This window comes from Branchiostoma floridae, chromosome 9 (genome assembly GCF_000003815.2).
Source record: "Branchiostoma floridae strain S238N-H82 chromosome 9, Bfl_VNyyK, whole genome shotgun sequence".
Taxonomy (NCBI): Eukaryota; Metazoa; Chordata; class Leptocardii; order Amphioxiformes; family Branchiostomatidae; genus Branchiostoma; species Branchiostoma floridae.
This window is the reverse complement of record NC_049987.1, coordinates 12,706,262-12,724,833: the sequence shown is the minus strand read 5'-3', so window position 1 is coordinate 12,724,833 and position 18,572 is coordinate 12,706,262. Positions and strand designations below refer to the sequence as shown.

Here is an 18,572-nt window from a genome sequence, read left to right as displayed (position 1 = left end):
TGCGCAACTAATATTTGTTTACATACCTTCTAATGTTACCCTTTCTTGTGTTCATTTGTAAGGGTTTGTGGTTTTCGGACGTGACTTTTTTCTTATAACCTATCATTCTGTACTGGATGGCATAGAAGGTGTAAATGGAAAGGTGGTCAAGCTTGTTTATATCAAGAAAATCCACAACAAAAGCTTCTTAGATCAAACAATCATGGTACCAGGTATGCAGATAGAATTTCATGAAGAATCTTTAAATAACTTTTAACAGTATTGTCCGAAGAGAAAAGAAATTAGCACTGTTACAGTGCTGAACACAGCATATTTGTCAACACTGAAGAGGTGATTTATTTTGGACTAAAAATGGTTCATCTTAAGCAGTGTCTTAAGTCTTTGACATATCTTCTTCCAAGTTGTATCAAATCTCATTAAAGGCAACTTAATGACAGGTAAAATTAATCACCATTATGTAACTTTCCCGTATATCACTTATCAGACGGTGTAACATATACGGGTCTGTCACAAAAGGCACATTGTACCCGTGTACCGCTGATCCCAGACCTCCTGGACTGGACAGCTAACCCAGCACGGGGTTCTGCATGTGAGGTTCTGAAATAAAGACCTTGGCCTTTCCTTTCAGGCACAAAATTGGATTCTCCTTCTGACCATTTAATTTCTATTCGCTGTGGTTTCTTCTTAGTAATCGAATATTGGCTTCTTGTAGTGAACATGTCCGAACCACTACCCCTGTCAGTCTTCTGTCGTTGTTTGACGCCTATTAGATTGTCATCTTCAAAACAACATTTTTACCGTTTGTGTAAAAGTTTACCATAGCAGTGGAAACGTAAGCGCTTTAAATAACGTTACTTTAGTCAACTTACGGTGACCTCAATACCAAACTAATACATTGGCATTATTTCCATCTACTAGTTTTGATCTTCGATGAGCATAACCTTCAGGGTACACGTGTGAATATAGTCTTCATGTTGGCACCATGACACAATCACATTTTCGCACTTTCTGTGTCTTCTGCCGCGTTGGACAGACGTAGGGATCTCCGAAAACCACCAGCACTGACCAATCACAGTGAAAGCTGGTACTGACTCTTAAAATCCATTTCAATGATGCTAAGACGCAGTGCATTTGACTGACACAGGTATACGTAGATATCGTATGTCGCTCAACGTGTGCAGCCTACATGTCGGTGTGCACGTCTGTGCTGTCCTGGGGAGTCATCCCCGGAGGCGATCTAGGCGTAAGGCCGTACCTTACCTACGGTTGTCAGGATAAACAGTCAGGGCATCATCGTTAAGGACAGTGTCTTTATACAAGAAAGGTAGTTTTGGGCATTGTGTGCGACTATCTGTGGCAGAGATATTTATCACAGTCTCTTGGACAGACATGTACATCATGCAGTACATGTAGGTAGTCTTTAGGGCTCTTATGTGACGTGGACCCGTTTCTACCAGCCTCTACGCTAGGTTGCACTAGTAGATATGAGCCTTAATCCGTGTGAACCTCAGACAGCAAACAAACGTATCAAATCTCAAAGCTACTAGGATAAGCTACTTGATTCTACTAGGATAAGTGGACGTCTAAAAGTCGAAGCCATTAGCTTGTAGTGCGAACTGTTAGCTTTCTCATGATTAAGTTGAGAAGCATTGTAAGCAGTGCTCTGTTTAAGTCAGTGTTGAAACAGACATTAGCCTCACATTTGCGGGGACGAATTTTGACGGATTCTTAGCTACTAAGAGCTACTAAATAGAAAAGACTGTCTGGTGCAGGACATTAAAGAACTAGATTTTACGTTATACGGTGAAGAATTTGTAAACATCTTATGTAGGTTACACTGTATTATTATGTCTTTGGGAGACATGCCATGTGATTCAACGGAATGACAATACTAGTCACAGTTCATATGTGTTTGTTCACTTTATTTCTGAAGAAAATTTGAACTGTATTTTCTAGAGTTGCAATTACGAAATGTTCTACTGTCTCTAGTCTTTGTCAAGTGTTTACATTCAATGAAATTACAGTTCAACTTTTCTTCTGAAAAATTATAGTAGAGTATTGTAACCAGAGAGCATTGTAACGTTACCTATATGAGAAATGTAATAAATGCAAGTAATAAGGGGCATTATATTACATTCATGTATTCATAATTGATAATTATAAATGATCACTTTAACCCCTCGGGGCATAGAGACTGTGTACAATTTTACCTAACAAATTGTAAATATGCATGACATGTCTGAACCGGTTTGACCTCTCACATTCTGTTGTCTGCTATCTTCTCAGGGACACGGCGTGGCGGGTTTCCATGACAACCTGCTGACGTCATACAGATCGTCTTAGTCAACTGACAAGACACAAGTTTGCCTGTGTAGTTAACTTTCCTGGATCCGAGTTCTTGGATTTGAACTATTGTGCATAATCAATTTTGGATTGTGAACTGTTGTGGACTGTGACAACGACCCTTTGAAAGGATTGCGTGTTTTCTCAGACAATTGTTGGAACCCGTCATGATACAAGTGATTTACTCCAATTGATAAAACACAAGACACAGACATGTCGGACGGTGCGGCCCCACCAGCTTCTCGGGGAAGCCCACAAGGCGCTGAGAAAGAAGCCAACAAACCACCGTCCCCAAAACCAGATCAGGAGGTGGCACCACCATTAAAAGGTAAGAAGCACAACTTCTGAAAAAAAAACACAATTGCACACAACACAATCTTTCCTTTGCAGCGTTGAAATAGGTTTACCTATGAATGACATTTACCTTGTAAGCACGTTAGTTTAGATGGTTGGGAAGGTGTGTCCTGTAACTACCATGTAGGATATTTGCTGGACACCTGCTAATCGCAGTCCACCATTCACCCCAACACGTCCCGCAAAGTTTGCTGGTACAGCCGTGTCAACACAAAAACGTGAGACCCCCCTGGACTGGAGTTTGTCCGCTTAATACACTTCAAACATGAGGACTGTTCACTCTTTATTCGCAGTTCTTTCTTGACCATTGGCCCGTCCCTTGCTTGGCTCGTACTCTTGTGACCCCAACCTGCTTTGGACGAGTTTCAGGGTGTGCATTTTACTCTGCACAGAAAAACTCCAAATTTAGATTTAAAGATGTTGTGTTATTTCCAGCGTTACCATTCTAATGTGGCTGTTTTTGCCTGACAGGTTTTTAATGTTATAAAGTGTGTGTCGCGAATGGATGAGTCCAGCTAGATCAAACACTCGTCTTCCGTTCGTGCAGAAGAATGACAGGTTTATGAAAGCGTGTCGTCTGTTTTTGTTTGATGTAAGAGATAGTCTTATTGTGTATACATAAAACTTGTCAACTGTAAACTACGATCTCAAATCATATCAAGTAAAGAGGAAGTCCTCTTGAGCGAACAGTTTGCTACCAGACTTTGCATTTAATTCTAAGGGCAATTTCAAAATAAAATCATTTGTCTGTGGCTACCAAAGTGGTCCCAAGGGATGGCCTGAACAACTTCTACATCATTAACTTCCTTGTTATTCAACCACCCGGAATACGTTTCGGGCATCAATATACAGAGTTGGAAAGGTTACGTAATACACAATGATGGAACAAATTTGATGAATGATTTGATCAATGCAAATGGTTGACTAGATATGTGCATTATACTAATAAACTAAGAATGACAGATGCGTGACTGAAAAGCTTACTAAACTTGTAGGATTTATGGTAACGTTTCACAAAGTCATTAATTTCTTCGTCATATCATGTTAATTTTTGTCATGGCATAACAGTATATAGTTTCAGAAATTTCTTTGAGATTCAAATTTCCTAACGCAGGTATTTTCAAACCGTACTGAGTGCACGTTTTAAACCCCCTTCACACGAGAGCACGAATGAGCCGGAATGCCGTCGGAATTAAAATTCTTTTCTATTCCTGGTGATTCCATGGCGATTCGTAGTGTGTTTTAAATGCATTCCAGCTATTCGTGCCCATTCTTTTGGCTAGCCCGAAAGTTATTGACATGTTAAAAACTGTCGAGGTGCATTCGAAGTGGAGAAATATCGAATGGTATTCATAGTGGATTCTAAGTGGATTCTAACTATTCCTACTGCAGTCTTACCGCATTCTGCGGCATTCCAACATTATTCGAAACATCTCATTCGATGGAGAATCGAAACGGCAAGCCATCTCGAATCCTGCCCGAATGTGGCCAAAAGAATATCTAGAATGTAGTCGGAATGTCTAGAATACACTACGAATGCACAGGAATAGAAAATAATTTTCATTCTGACGGCATTCAAGATTGCTCATTCCTTCTCGTGTGAAGGGGATTTAAGGCCCATTTGGAATTTCCATCCGAATGTGGCACGAAGTTTGCAAACAATTCATTCCGGCTGGTTCTGCTTGATTCCTGCTGATTCGGTTTCAGTGTGAAGGCCATATAACTAATTAGTCCTAGCCGTGACTGCGAATGTTCCAATTGATTTAAAAATAAAAACCTGTGACCAAAAATGATACCAAGAGATGATCCATCAGAAAAAAAGGATTATAGGAAGCTTTGGTTAATATTCTACAGCGTTTGTTACGAAGGTGAAGGACTTAGCATGCGACTTTCTCCTAAAACGTGTATTCTGGAAATGTTGGTATTAACATTGTCAAATATTACTTCAGCACTCCAACGCTTTGTACATAGCTACCTGTACTTCCTACGTTGTGATTGCCCCGTCTCTTGCAGAAAGTATTGTAAGGAAGGGCGTTCCGTGGACTATGTCATTGCCGAACAGACGGCCACTAATCTGTTAACACTGTAGGTGACACCGAGTGTCAACAAACGTTTGCCCTGTCACCAGCAAAACTATGTAGGTCACCTTAACAAACAGTTCAAATGCATTGACAATGAGATGTATTGATGTATAGGTCCGGCTTAGTGCTTGTCCAGCTTGCCCTGAGCCTACATAGTATATAAGCACGGCTTTCAAAGAGTGATACCTTGGGCTGTATCCTGGCTATTAAACTTGAAATCCAGACACCTGGCTATCTGCTTATTTCACTTCTCACCAGGGTAATATGGTTATTTATATGACAGCCTTAGATCTGACAGAATAACATCTTAACGAAGTTTTGTTATAAGGTACACTTTAGAGAAAATATGAAAGTGATTACGTAGAGCAAATCTTATAAGAGCTTACATTTTTTTGTTTTAGAATCGAAAGCTGATTTTAAAGTAAATGCTATGTTTGTACATTAATAGAACATATTACGTATTTGCCTTACTGTTAAGACGGTAAGATGAAAGGATCTGAGTTTTGAAAGCTGAAATTGTTTGCAGATTTATAGTCAGTAGAATAGGTCATAACTTTATTAGGCTATATTTCGTCAGCCAGTATCCCTACGTCGTGCGAACGGAATGTCCCATGTTGTTATACTTTACAACATTAGTGGCAACAGTTTTTCCTTTCAGTCCAAATGTTTGTCTAAGTTATCACTCTGAATCCTTCACTAGAGAGCCGAATGTGTTAAAACACCGCAAACGTCGTCTGCACAGCACGCGCGCTCTACAACATGACCTCATTACATCCCGTGTCGCTTAGTAACGGCGTCACAATGGGCCCGCTATGATGGGTGCGGGGAGACGAAAGAATCTGGGATAATAAGTGGCGACAGGTTGTCAGTGTGCATTGTGGACAGAGAGAGTGTCAATTAGCCCCACACATGGACCTATGGCTACCGTGCCACCTGTACGGAACGGTCGTCTGGGTAAAGTCTAAGTCAGACAAAGTCAGGTGTTGTCACGGCCCTTTTGGAGAGATGTAAAATATGACTTCATGTCAGATGGTACCAACAATAGCTTGTTTCGTACCTGTGAACGTCGCGTCTGCAAACCCTGTATGTGTCCAATATAATCTAACCTGATTTAGCTATTTGTGTTGCATTAGCAACCTCAACACTCAAAGATTCTTGATTGGAAAAGAACACAAAACAGACCAAACCTAGGGCCAAACAATGTCACACATACTATCCGTTGCATTGGATCAAAAGGAAAGGGTGTTCAACAGAATAGTGTGTATGAGACCATGTTAACGTTATGCACACAGTGTACGGAATCCTAGTTTTTGACTCTGTATCGTTTTTATTTATCTATTTGTTTATTTTGTCACGAACATTTTTCTGATGATCTGCCTGGATATCAGACGGTTCTATTGACGTCACCTACTGTCACACTACACGGCACGGAGACAAAACAGAGTGATTATTATCTGTCTACCCGATCCAACAGTAACAGGAGATGTCATCCAATTTGTCTGTTTACTTCCGCTCTATTTACCGTTATTACAGGCTTTTCTCCTGACAACTTTTAGAGTGTACAAAGATTTTACATAATCCAAATCATTTCTAAGCTGTAACTGACGATGATATTTCTTTGACTCTTGATATTGGTGAAACGTCCTCAACACTGCTAGATTTCAGCGAAAAATGTTTGAAAGAAGTTCCCAGTATGAATCTAAATATGATGTCGTATTTCGTATTCCAAGAAGACATATCTGTAATCTACTATGACTACAAGAGATAAACAAACTCATTCAAGTAAAGATAAAAACTGCAGCTCCAAATGTTGTCATGGAAACATCCTAAATTACACAATTCTCACTGAGAAACCGGAAACAAAATGTACCGCACACAAAGAGCACACATCAATTATCAGGTTACGATAGTGGAATTAGTAGGTAACGGTGAACTGCGTCGCAAGTACAACAGTTTCAGGCAGCTTGTTGTTACATATTTTCCCATGCCGGGAAACCCTGTTACGAACTAATAAAAGCACCTTTCATGTTCACGTGTGTCCATGGCGACCCCTGATCCCCGTGCCTCAGCTCCTACCTACCACTCACTGGTCCCAAATACGTTCTGAAGGATTAGGTCCCCAATATCATTTGTGAACTAATCCATCAGAGAGGTAAGGACTAATAGGTTGTTCTATCTCGCCTAGACTTTTAGTCTCAAAGGAAAGTCTCCTTATATCCACTATGGTGTTGATTTCCGTTCCGATTATTTCCTATGTTGGTAGCAGACATGTTTTGTTTGGAAAGTTCCCACGACAGAATATACTTGAGGGTATTTTGTAAGTTTTAGTCTCAAAGGAAAGCTCATTTTATCCACTGTGGTGTTAATTTCCGTTCCTAGTATTTCCTATGTTGGTAGCAGACATGTTTTGTTTGGAAAGTTCCCACGACAGAGTATACTGAGGTTATTTTGTAGCTTTTAGTCTCAAAGGAAAGCTCATTTTATCCACTGTGATGTTAATTTCCGTTCCTAGTATTTCCTATGTTGGTAGCAGACATGTTTTGTTTGGAAAGTTCCCACGACAGAGTATACTTCAGGGTATTTTGTAAGTTTGTACAAACACATGCAGCGTGCAGTTATATCATATTGCCAATCTGACATTTTTTGCCGACATTAACAGTGCACATTTTTAGAGATTATTATCAATTTGTTTGTTTCTTCAGAGTTGCATACAGTGCAATAGTATTAGTGAAAATGTATAGCTAACACGTTAGTTTTAAGTACAAGCTAACACAACACGTTCTAGTTTGCAGACCGTTTGCGCTTTCGGCAAAACATAAGCAAACACCAGATCATCGAATAAGTGTGTAGTTTGGATTCCTTATCTAAAACCGGTATAGGGAATGTAACTAAATCATTCGTTTCTAATACCTGTGAGACGTTTCATTCCATCAATCTTCCACTGGGTATTAGGAACAGCCAGCTGTTGCAGTAACACAAGTATTGATAAGCTTGCAAGAGTTTTGTAAGCCTATTTGTACTATACTTTGGCCAGCAGGAGTTAGGTACTTCGACAACTGGTTCAGCAAACGACATGGATGTTTTCCTCATCCCAAGCTCTTTTGGTGCGCTGACCGAAGTCGTCAATCTTATAAAGTCTCAGCTAACGGTTAGCTGTACTTTATTTGCTATAAGATTATTATTACGTGATCATAGCTTGGGCAGCGACAACATACATATTTCAAACGGTTTCTTCACAAATAAACCTACAGCTATTCCGATGATTACTTGTGAACCGGTGGAGTAGACCTAATTGTCGTGCGTGCTAACCTGTCATGTAATTCACCATTGGTGAGGTAGCACGGAAGCAATTATAACTCAAATCGCTTTTAAATCCCTCTCTCCCAGTTACCAAGGAAGTTTGTACTCTGAGAAAGGAGAGCGTCCTCCTTCTCCAGTCCATGAGATCCAGTTCCTTTGTGTTTTAATCCCGTTATTATGATAACCAGTCCACTGGGAGTGTTCATTGTACGGCGCATAAAAGTCTTCACAATCATTATAGACTGTGGTTAGGTGTAGCTAGGGACAGTGTGGTTTCCTGACCCGAAGAGGAGGGGTCAGAACTAATGACGAATCGTACATGACATCTCCTGGTTACCGGGACTTCATGACAGATACTTCCGGGGGGTTCAGTAATACCTCTATCGTGGTCATATTGTTCGCTGCTGATTGGCTGCTACTTTCATTCCATCTGTTTGTTTATGACGTTTCCCCAAGTTCGTGCACCAAATTTGAAGATATTTGGCAATGTGAAGGTACAAAGTCAGCCATACATAAGATTCTACCCATCAATTTACCACTCCAGTCAAACAAACAAGTCTATAATTTCTTTGCGTCGAGCAAGGTACAATTTTCTGTGATGCCATCTATGCTGTAGGAAAATTCGGCACAAGACGCACCGCTACTGTACCGTTGCCAAAAAATTACACGCTTCAGCAGTTTTCCACTTTTCCTTTGATTTGAATGTTGTAGAAGTGAGAAAATGTTCTGTGTCTACAAAAGCTTACGAAACGGGCCAGGCTTTGTCCCTAACCCCACGGTACATACCGACCTACACAAACACCTGCGAACCACTTGTTCTTTGTAAGCAGGCCGCGGCGGAAGGATACGCTTGGTAGACCGTCAATGTCTGCTGGCATGTTGGAGTGAGTCCGCTCGAAAATGGGTGCTAAACATAGCGTCTTGTGTACACACGTCGGAAGAAGGTTGACAGAGGAGGAGGGAGGGGGAGGGGGATCATTCTCGTTCAATTGATGCCACGCTGTATAAGAAATATTTTCCACTTTGAGGAAGTTCAAATATTTCAGGCGGATAACATTCAAACTGCTGGAATGTAGAAACATTATCTAGATGTAACGGTCCCGTGTGTATAAGACATTCAATTGTGCATAAAGTTGAAGGAAAACAGAAAGTTCAGTATTCAATGGTTTGATAGCAGCTCGCGCTTAACAGGTGGTTGGGACAACTTGCGCGAGCCCCATCTAGCGGTGACGCATGATACTGCATACTATTCACGCAGTCAATCATAATGTGTACATACAAACTACCAGGTTGTAACGCTGTTTTTGTCATCTATGGCTACTTTTGGACTCACAAACAGTTCCAAAAAAAAACACATATCCGCTTGGTACAAAGTACACAAAATCACAAAATACATGGCAAAATTGCTTCAACATTTTGTCAAAGTTTATTTTTCTAAGCTGTCTCTCCTAGAATGTAGACCAACTATTCCACTTTCTGATTTTCCAGACAAACCAGAAGAGCGCGATGGGCGCAAACCCCTACGGAGAATGGGGGCCAGCAAGCCGCCGCCGCCACAGCCTGTAAGTTTCGTGTGCATTTTCATCTAATGTACGTTCTGTTTTGACCGTATATACGACCGTACTTTGGTAAAGAGTTATGTTAATCTAGATAGTTCAAAAGAAGTGTATGCAGTTTAAAGATTGACAAAATGTAGTTACATATTCTTATGTTATGATCTGAAGTTCTATAATCTTGCCTATTTACTTGTTTCACAAATGCCAGTTTCTATCTGGATCTATTTCTATATCAAATGTCAACTGAACCCGTGCATTCTATGGTTGTTCACTTTTCCCGATGACTTTGTCCTATTCCCTCACTGACTCATGCTGCTTTCTGGTATAGTTACAGTGGCAGTGGGTCCGGGTAAGAAACGGTTTGCTCCGTAGCATTTCACAATCTGTATGACGGTGTGCACACGTTTCTTCACAGGACGGTGTTTTACACACATTGGAGGGATCATATCATGCGAAACCTTTTAACAGAGCATAAACTATTACTTGGGTGGCTTGTATAGCGTTTTATAGCACATCACTTTGAAGTTAATAACGTTAGAAGGACACTGGCAAATTAGAATGTCAAATACACTGGTTTTCTAAAATGTAGCTGTAAGATCGTTAGCAACTAAACCTAGAGACATAGAGACTTGACAAAATAAAACTTATCATTTTTTTGCGTATGGCAACAAAAATTCATTTACGAAATATTTTCCGCTCCAGGGCAAGGCCAAGAACGTGGTTCTGTCTGGAGAAGCCATGAAAGAGATGCAGAAACAAGCCAAAGCCACCCGCGAGGAGCGCCGCCTACAGGTGAGGCAACGCACTGCATATGTTTTTAATGAAAGACGGACATGCGTGCGTGCGTGCGTGTAGAAATGTCTGGAGTTTGAACTTTTCCTTTACAGATATAACGAAAGAACGTCGTTAGGAACTCCAACTGTCGCATTTTAATAAAGATAAAAAAACTAACCGGAGGAGGATGACTTTAGGAGAGTTGAGCGACTAAACAATAAAATTGCTGCGCATAGGCTATGTAACACAAAATCCCGGTTTCCGGATTTGGGCGGGCTCTCCAATAATTACTATGTAAGTCAGCTCAGTGGCAGGGCCGCTTGGGGCGCAATATGATCAGAGAAAGTCAAATTCAAATGATGTTTTGAAAGTAGCTCCCTTCCATTCCCACTGATTCCCTGAAATATTACCCGGTCGTAAGTCTCCCGAGTACGTCTTACTATCTTCACGTGGGCGAAATTGTTTGTCACAAAACAACATAAAGATTTCTATCACAATTACATCTCAATTGTCACATCAATCCCCTGTAGACAGCTCGAAATGTCACAACACGCGTTAACAATAGTTGTACCACGTCAGTACACTCAACCGGAACAAAACTGTGCTCTTCTGGGAACATACATCATGCAATACATTGATGTGAAAGGCTCTGTGTATAACATGATAGCTGTGTCTGAAACATTCTTGTTACAACGAACAAGTCACAATGGCGTTTCGTACAGTTCGTCGAGGAGACAAAATGTCCAGGCGGCCCCGCCGTAAGGTAGGATATCATAAGCTACAAGAAATCTAAATGCGTTCATGTAATCATGTATGCTTTGACAAAGTAATTATGAAATTGATTTGAGGATTAAGAGTTGTCAATGATTGTTGTGAAGAGATCAGCGTGTCATCGTTTCTCATTTCGGATAGCGATATTTCATGATGACCTTTCCTTCCGACACAGTGCGTGTTTTGTACATTGTCTACTATGTACCAGCCAAAATAGGCTAAGACTGGATATAGCATGGTATACCGGACCTTTTACAGTAGCTTATTTAGAAACCATCTAAGAACAATATTTTCTACGTAGGCTGACAGACAGTGTAACGGATCTGTGTAACCATAACGACAACCTCAGCCTACGTGTTGCAAGAAGCAGTATATATGGCACCAGAAGAGTTCTTTCCCGGGTCAAAAGCGTTTACATCATGCCAGAAGACGGCATAGAAGCATAGAAGAGGACAGAACAAAAGCAACATTTCTCCGAAACGTTGTTGCCACAACAGTTCATTCGATGTTATCTTCAGAATATGACTACCGTCCACAAGCTTGGCCACGTAGGGTGGTTGATACGACATTCCTTACAATACTTTTTTTTCGCGGGAAAGCCTTTTGTCATCTCTATTTGAAGAGGCGTGACGAAACCGACCAAACACTAAATGTATTTCGCATCGATCTTCTCCTCCAACAAGCTAACACGGCTCCGCATTTCCTTCAAAGATCTCCAAAATGAGGGCCGCATACTAACTGTTGTGCCGTTCACATCAGAAAGGCCCATTCACATCTAGGGGTGTGAAGATAATATGGAGACTGTAACGTAACCATACTACAGAACAATAGTCGAGCAGCTGTGTAAAGATGGGAAAGAAAACTCTGAGCCGATCGTTAAAGAGAAAGTACTTCTTGTTTCTGGATAATGGTTCTTCAAAAGCCCTGGACTAAACCATTCAGTGATGGCAGGGGAGACAGGTTAAGAATAACTATCATGTAAGGTGCATCGTGTCTCGGTGTCATCCAGAAATGGTCTAATCCGTACACAAAATACGACGGAAAAACGCACACTTAAGACAAAGATGGTCTTTGTCGTTCCTTTTCCTTTATGGTAATAACAATGCTTAAAACATGGCATAATCCACTCTGGGAATAAGTTTTCCCAATCCAATATCTTAAGAGGTTGAGAGAAGGAACGGGATTGGTACAGATGTCCACGGGGACTGGCTAAACGTTGATTTAAGATATGTCGCCTTAGTGTAACAGGAGAAACAAGCATGTCCACAAAAGTAGACCGGCTAGAGAGGAAGAACTCGCGGGTTTGGAAGGAGGGGGAAGGGAAGCGCGGTCGGCTCGAGGCGTCGGAAAAACCGGCACCAGTCATGGCAAAGCGCCTGCGGTCAGAGGTAGGAGGGTCCTGCCACAGGGTTAGGGAGGGGGAGGGTGGACCGCATAGAGGATAAACAGTCATTGTAGGGTTGAAAGATTGAGACTATAAATTACCCGCATCTCGGTGGAAAGTAAGAGAAGGGGGAGGTATTGGACAGGGCAAGAGAAAACAAGAGGCAAGACTGTTTCGGTCAAGGTGCTAGAAATATTGACAGGGTAGTGGCGAAACGCTTGCACTCACAGGTGAAAAGGCTCTGAATTAACATCGACTGGCTGAGAGCAGACCGATATTGTGAAAGGAGCTTTAAGGGAACATTTCCATTTTTTTTGTTCAAGATTCAAGCGCGAAGTAAAAGAGCGATGTTGAGATTCAATTAAAACTGTGACGTTCTTTCGTTACTGTTTCGTTACGCGCAACGCGTAGTTGTTTGGGCTATGTTGAAGAAGATTCATTGTATTCTTTAAACTTTTGTTCATTTAGAAACTGTATTAAAAAGCGAAGCTATAAAGGAACTAACTCACTTTTTTTTCTGTTCTCAGATGGACGAGCGGCATCGCTACTTATTCACAAAGGTAAGTTTTGTGCTACCACATTTGTGTTTCAGTAAGCAGTTTAAGAGAAAATATAGGCACTGTAAGGATTTCCCCCTTTAACGGTATTAGCAACCGTGAGGATGATATGTATTGATACTGGTTGCAGATAGGTGGACAGAATGTTTTCTTTATCGGTAGTTAAGTGTCTACCGACAGGACAAGAGCACTTGTTCCGTCGGATAAGACCAATCAAGCGAATACATTTATAATCCAGACTCCATAACAGTCCATAGCATATTAGCGAACGAAAGTGAAGTGAAAGTTTACAGAGGCAAAGGACCGTTCTTGTCATACACAGCAGTGACTTTGTGTTACTATGGTGTGATATAGCCATGTTTGAAATCAGACGGGCCCTTTTACCATTATAAGTACTAGTGTTTGCTCTGTCTGAGCATGGCGCACTCTAACACGTTACGTCACATTTCCACTTTCACTGCACCACTGATGATGAGATAATATCACGATCTTGTTGGACAAGTAAGATTCAATCTCAGTAAACAGGGCCTGCGTTGGCGGTGAAAACGTCCTTGACTCCCCATTACCATTTGGCGGTTTATAGTATAGATATATCTTAGCTTGGATAACACATGTTCCTTGCTCCGTGTTTTGGTACCAATTGAATAGTGTAGTCGTACGTTCTAAGCTGTTGTTGACAGTCGGTAACCAGAGTGTAACGAACAAACGATCACTTGAGTCAGCGAGAGGTCCTCAGAGCCCGCTGTAACGAGCTTGAGTTAAGCCTGTTAAACTGAAGTTTCCGCTAACGAGATGTAACGACTGAGCGGTAACTGTACGGAGTTGACTCAGCTGTGGAGAGGGATTGTAAAGTCTGGGGCTGTAACGTCATATAATGGCAAATCCAGACGTTATAATTTCATTTATTCTGTAATTCTGAAGCACGTAAGGCCATTCTTCTTCAGTAAATCGATCCATTTCCTGTAGATTTTACCAACATGGTGTTTTAATGTGTCTCACACGTGGTAGATACCATTTGTTCTGTTACATCATTCAACGGAAAGGAATTACAATGTAAATCCACAATATTTCGTACATGTCAAGTGACTACTCGTAAAAGGAAGTTAGCATAAGTTTAATGTTTCTTGAAATGCTTATGAGATGTTTAGCTGTTTGATGATTTCCTTATTATCTACAAATGATTTGTTCTCTGTCACGTACACTTGGGACCAACAACCTTATAAATAAAACTTCATGGACAAATTAAGAAACCGCAAGAGCAATTCCATTGCTGAGTGACGAAAGAGTCCTCTATTTCTAAAGGTAGACCATCTTTCCACAACCGAAATGAACGAGACTTTAAGAATAATTTCTTCTTTCTCGAACTTTTAGCTATCGGACGCTCTGTCCTTGGACCTGACGGCGGTGGAGGATGGCATCCTGGGAGATGAAAAGGTACATTACCTCCAACTGGCTGTTATCATTATTTAACTGTTGATAAGTTTGGCAAGAAATTACTTCTAGTTTTCAGACATTGATTCTTGATTACCCATCACATCGACCATCTAAACAAGTGTCTGAATGAAGACTACCATTTCGCCTTGAAAGTAGGAATTCTACTCAAATACATTCTTCGTCATGACAAACTCAGTAAGATTCATGGTGTTTTGTATGTTTTATCATTACAGTTTGACCTAATCGAGGAGTTTTTCGGCGCGGACGGAGCGAAGAAACTCATGTTCTTCTACCAGGACCAGAGCTTGGTAAGTAGCGAAACCATTGAACGATGTCGACTTGCATATATATGTTAAAGCGTTTTCACACTTACTTGGCATGGCTGACAAGGACAGCCTTTGTATTACCGTATATCAATATTCACTTCTATATGGTGTCTATATGATAAATGTCTTTTACATTACACGCAGAACCGTGAGATGACGTCATCCCGTGCAGAAACATCACAGAGCATGGGAGGTCCCAAACGGCTGTTTCTCACCACAGGACAGGACGAGGTAACAGGGCAGTTACTTGCAATTGTTTTCATTTTTGTGGGCGTACTGTTATGTGGCTTCCATTGTGCGAACACGATCTTGCTACGCTGAATCCTGCCCATTGTTATATTCCTAAGATCAACAGTACCTATCGTTAGTGAAAGGAAGAAATCTGCCAAGACAAACGATAGAGTGAGCTATAGAAAGAGAATAAACTGAAGTGGGAAGTGGTTGGAGCTCTAGATCGCAAATTGAAAACCTATATCATATTTGTTTCTGCATAGCCTCTGCTTGGGCAGTGTCTCTTCTTCCTACGCACAACCCCGAAGGGAATCACAGTGGAGAACATCTCAAAGGTCAGTATCCCGTGCACGGTAAACTTCTCCATATGTATACAACACGTGAGCTAACGTAGTAGTTGTGTTACCTGTGTTTCGTGGGCTGATACAGAAGTAGAACAAACCCCTGCTAGAGAAACAAGTTAGAAACAAGTTTTTTTTTCAATTGTTGAAGTGTAGATCTTTCGCAATAACAACCGTGCAGAAGTGATCATTGTGAGGATAAATAGCATATTTTGTGTACAATAAAAGGCTAAAAGATATTTTTATGGCCTTACGTGTTTACGTACTTTGCAGGAGGTGAATTTCGGCACAGTTGACGCTGGTGACGGTACCATGCTGCAGGGGCTACAGAAGCTCATGTCCTCAATCATGCTGCCTGCGCTCAAGTCCACAGAGGTAGGGGTTTGACTACTGACTGTCGGAGAGTGAAGTACGTCCAGAGATACACAATTCATATGATAGAGTACAGGATATTGTAAGGAATAGGATGCAGCACGTGGTGGGCTATAAGAGTAATGATTGATCTATTCACCTGACAGTCATAACAGGTTTTACAAGACCTAAAGCAAATGCTCTCAAGTAGCTGCTGCTGATTTGATTGCTGGAAAAGTTTCTGTTGGAACCCTTTCTTTCAAGTTATTTAGAACGAAATCACAGGGTCTCGAATAAACTGAAATTGTGAAAACGGTGACCTTTTGACCCGCGGCGCTACAGTATCATGTGTCCAGGTTGCCATGTGAAGACGTTTAGGTTTGTCCTTGGTGCTGAAAACCTTCAGCCTGAAAAGTTGTTCTTCTGTCACGCCGCCTTCCTGCAGAACTGGGGCGAGCTCGGCAAGTCCAGCTCTAACGGGCCGGTGCAGGACTTCCTGGAGTCGCTGGAGAAGTTTGTGTCGAGCCTGGCCAGCGCGCAGGGAAACATGGAGGGGCAGGTGGTGCTGGCCGAGCCGCCGGACGACACAGGGCTGGACGCGCTGCGCACGCCCGCCGACTTCATGCAAGCTGGTAAGCGGGTCTTTGTGTGTCTCTGTGTGCAATGAAATTTAGTATACTGTAACGTAGAATGCGGACGGGGATAAGGGGTAGGGGCAAAGAAAGGGCCAAGCCGCCGGACGACACGGGGCTGGATGCGCTGCGCCCGCGGACTTCATATTCATGCAAGCTGATAAGCAGGTCTTTGTCTGTGCGGGCAAAAAAACTCTAGTATGTACTGTAACATGGAATGGGGGTTGGGGGGGTAAGGGGTATGGGCAAGGAAAGACCGCAACATTAACAGCAAGAATATTCTGGCACCCGTTACTTGAGCTATCCAGAACTTTAAATTCTAATATCTTGCTGGTGTTAAGTTAACTTGTCTATCTTATTTGTGTCACGTTAAGGAATAGGGCGCGTTACGCTAGCTAAGCTAACTTGCCACCATTGACAAAACTAACAAAATTTGCTCCTTAATGTCCCAGCCACATCCGTAGAGAAGGTGGAAAAGATGGAGGCCCTGCTGGCCATGTGGGCGCGGCAGATCGAGCAGGTCCTGGCCGAGTCTGAGCAGATGCGGCGGGAGGCGGACGACATCGGGCCGTCAGCCGAGCTGGACCACTGGAAGAAACGGATGGCCAAGTTCAACAGGTGCAGTTTGGGTTTTACTATGGCAAAATGTTTTACCTAGGACTATTTTATGTAAGTGCATGAACTCAGGATATTTTGTCAAAGGTACAAGAGCAAGAGCAATGAATTGTAGTGCATTGTACATTGTACATTGTATATGATTTATGACAAGATTTAAGATAAAAGGGATTCATAATAAATGTGACCATATTTAAAGTTAAATGAAGCTAAGCTGTCAGAGTATTAATTAAGAATGTGTTGTCAATAGGTTGCATATTTGCATTTTATTTTGGGACACGAAAAACACATTCTTTATACTTTGATATCCAGCCTGTTAGAACAGATCAAGTCTCCCCGCTGCCGAGCTGTGATTGGTGTGCTCAATGCTGCCAAGTCCAAGGCACTGAAGCGGTGGAAGGAGCTGGACGTCCGCATCACAGATGCTGCTAACGAGGCTAAAGACAACGTCAAGTACCTGTACACACTAGACAAGTTCTTTGGACCACTGGTCAAGTGCACACCGGTAGGTCTGACAGTTTTAGAACCATATTTATCATTAACAAAGATGAAGCAAAACATCAGTCTACCTGTAGGCCTGCATGTACCTTTTCCAAAAGGTGTAGCCAGCTATTTTGTTTTCCCAGAAAGTCATCTTACTCACTGACATTGTATAAGGTAACAAACTTTTGAAGATATATCTGCCTTGAATTTATTGTTAGTGGTTCTTCATTCAATGAAATTCGATGTTGTAAAAAAGAACTTTATTGTGCAAAAAATAAACTGAATATCAAATGCTGTGTCTAACTGTGGAAATTTGCATTCCTCCAAGGCCTCCATGGTGGAGCACATCCCCAGCCTGATGAACAGCATCCGCATGATCCACTCCATCTCTCAGTACTACAACACCTCAGAACGCATGACCTCGCTCTTTGTCAAGGTCACCAACCAGATGATCACCACCTGCAAGGCCTACATCAACCAGGGCACAACCAGGATCTGGGAACATGAAAGGTGAGTTAACAAAAAAAGATATAACATTTACAGTAGCATTGCGTGGCGCAATTGGCAAGGTGTTTGGCCCCAGAGGTCCTGGTTTCAAAACCGCTAATGTGCCCTGATATTGTGCCCTTGGGAAAGTCATTTTACATGACATTTTTACATGACAAACCTCAGATGAGACGTTAAAGAACTCGACACACTATTTGAAAAGAGTCACCTGTTATGTCAATCCCTCCTCCCTTGTAAAACTAAATAAATAGATTAAAAAATACAGGGAACATGATAAATTAGGAACCAAATTGAATGATCATAGATTGCTGTTGTTTAGTAAAGTGAAGCTTTTCCAGTGAAGTAATCTTTTCCATTTTTCCATCAGGACTGAGGTTCTGAAGAGGATCAAGGACTCCATCCGACTGAACTCGGAGTACCAGCGTGCCTTCCACAGGACAAAGGAAAAACTGAAGGAGAGTCCTGAGGAGAGGCAGTTTGAGTTCAGGTAAACAATTGAGCCAGACTTTTTTTCGGCAAAGACAGTCAAAAT

The 18,572-nt window shown here is 41.6% G+C and overlaps 1 protein-coding gene across 1 annotated transcript in view; it reads left to right on the top strand.

Moving 5' to 3' along the window:
- LOC118422160 (dynein heavy chain 5, axonemal-like) overlaps positions 1–18,572 on the top strand; it is a 64,291-nt gene that overhangs the window by 1,979 nt on the left and 43,740 nt on the right. Inside the window, 14 exon segments of the mRNA XM_035829677.1 lie at positions 2,287–2,671; positions 9,567–9,640; positions 10,337–10,426; positions 13,091–13,123; positions 14,492–14,554; positions 14,788–14,862; positions 15,025–15,111; positions 15,375–15,446; positions 15,726–15,827; positions 16,249–16,435; positions 16,888–17,053; positions 17,363–17,555; positions 17,862–18,043; positions 18,408–18,527. Of these exon segments, the coding sequence (XP_035685570.1) occupies positions 2,557–2,671; positions 9,567–9,640; positions 10,337–10,426; positions 13,091–13,123; positions 14,492–14,554; positions 14,788–14,862; positions 15,025–15,111; positions 15,375–15,446; positions 15,726–15,827; positions 16,249–16,435; positions 16,888–17,053; positions 17,363–17,555; positions 17,862–18,043; positions 18,408–18,527 (1,559 nt within the window). The 5' untranslated portion in view covers positions 2,287–2,556.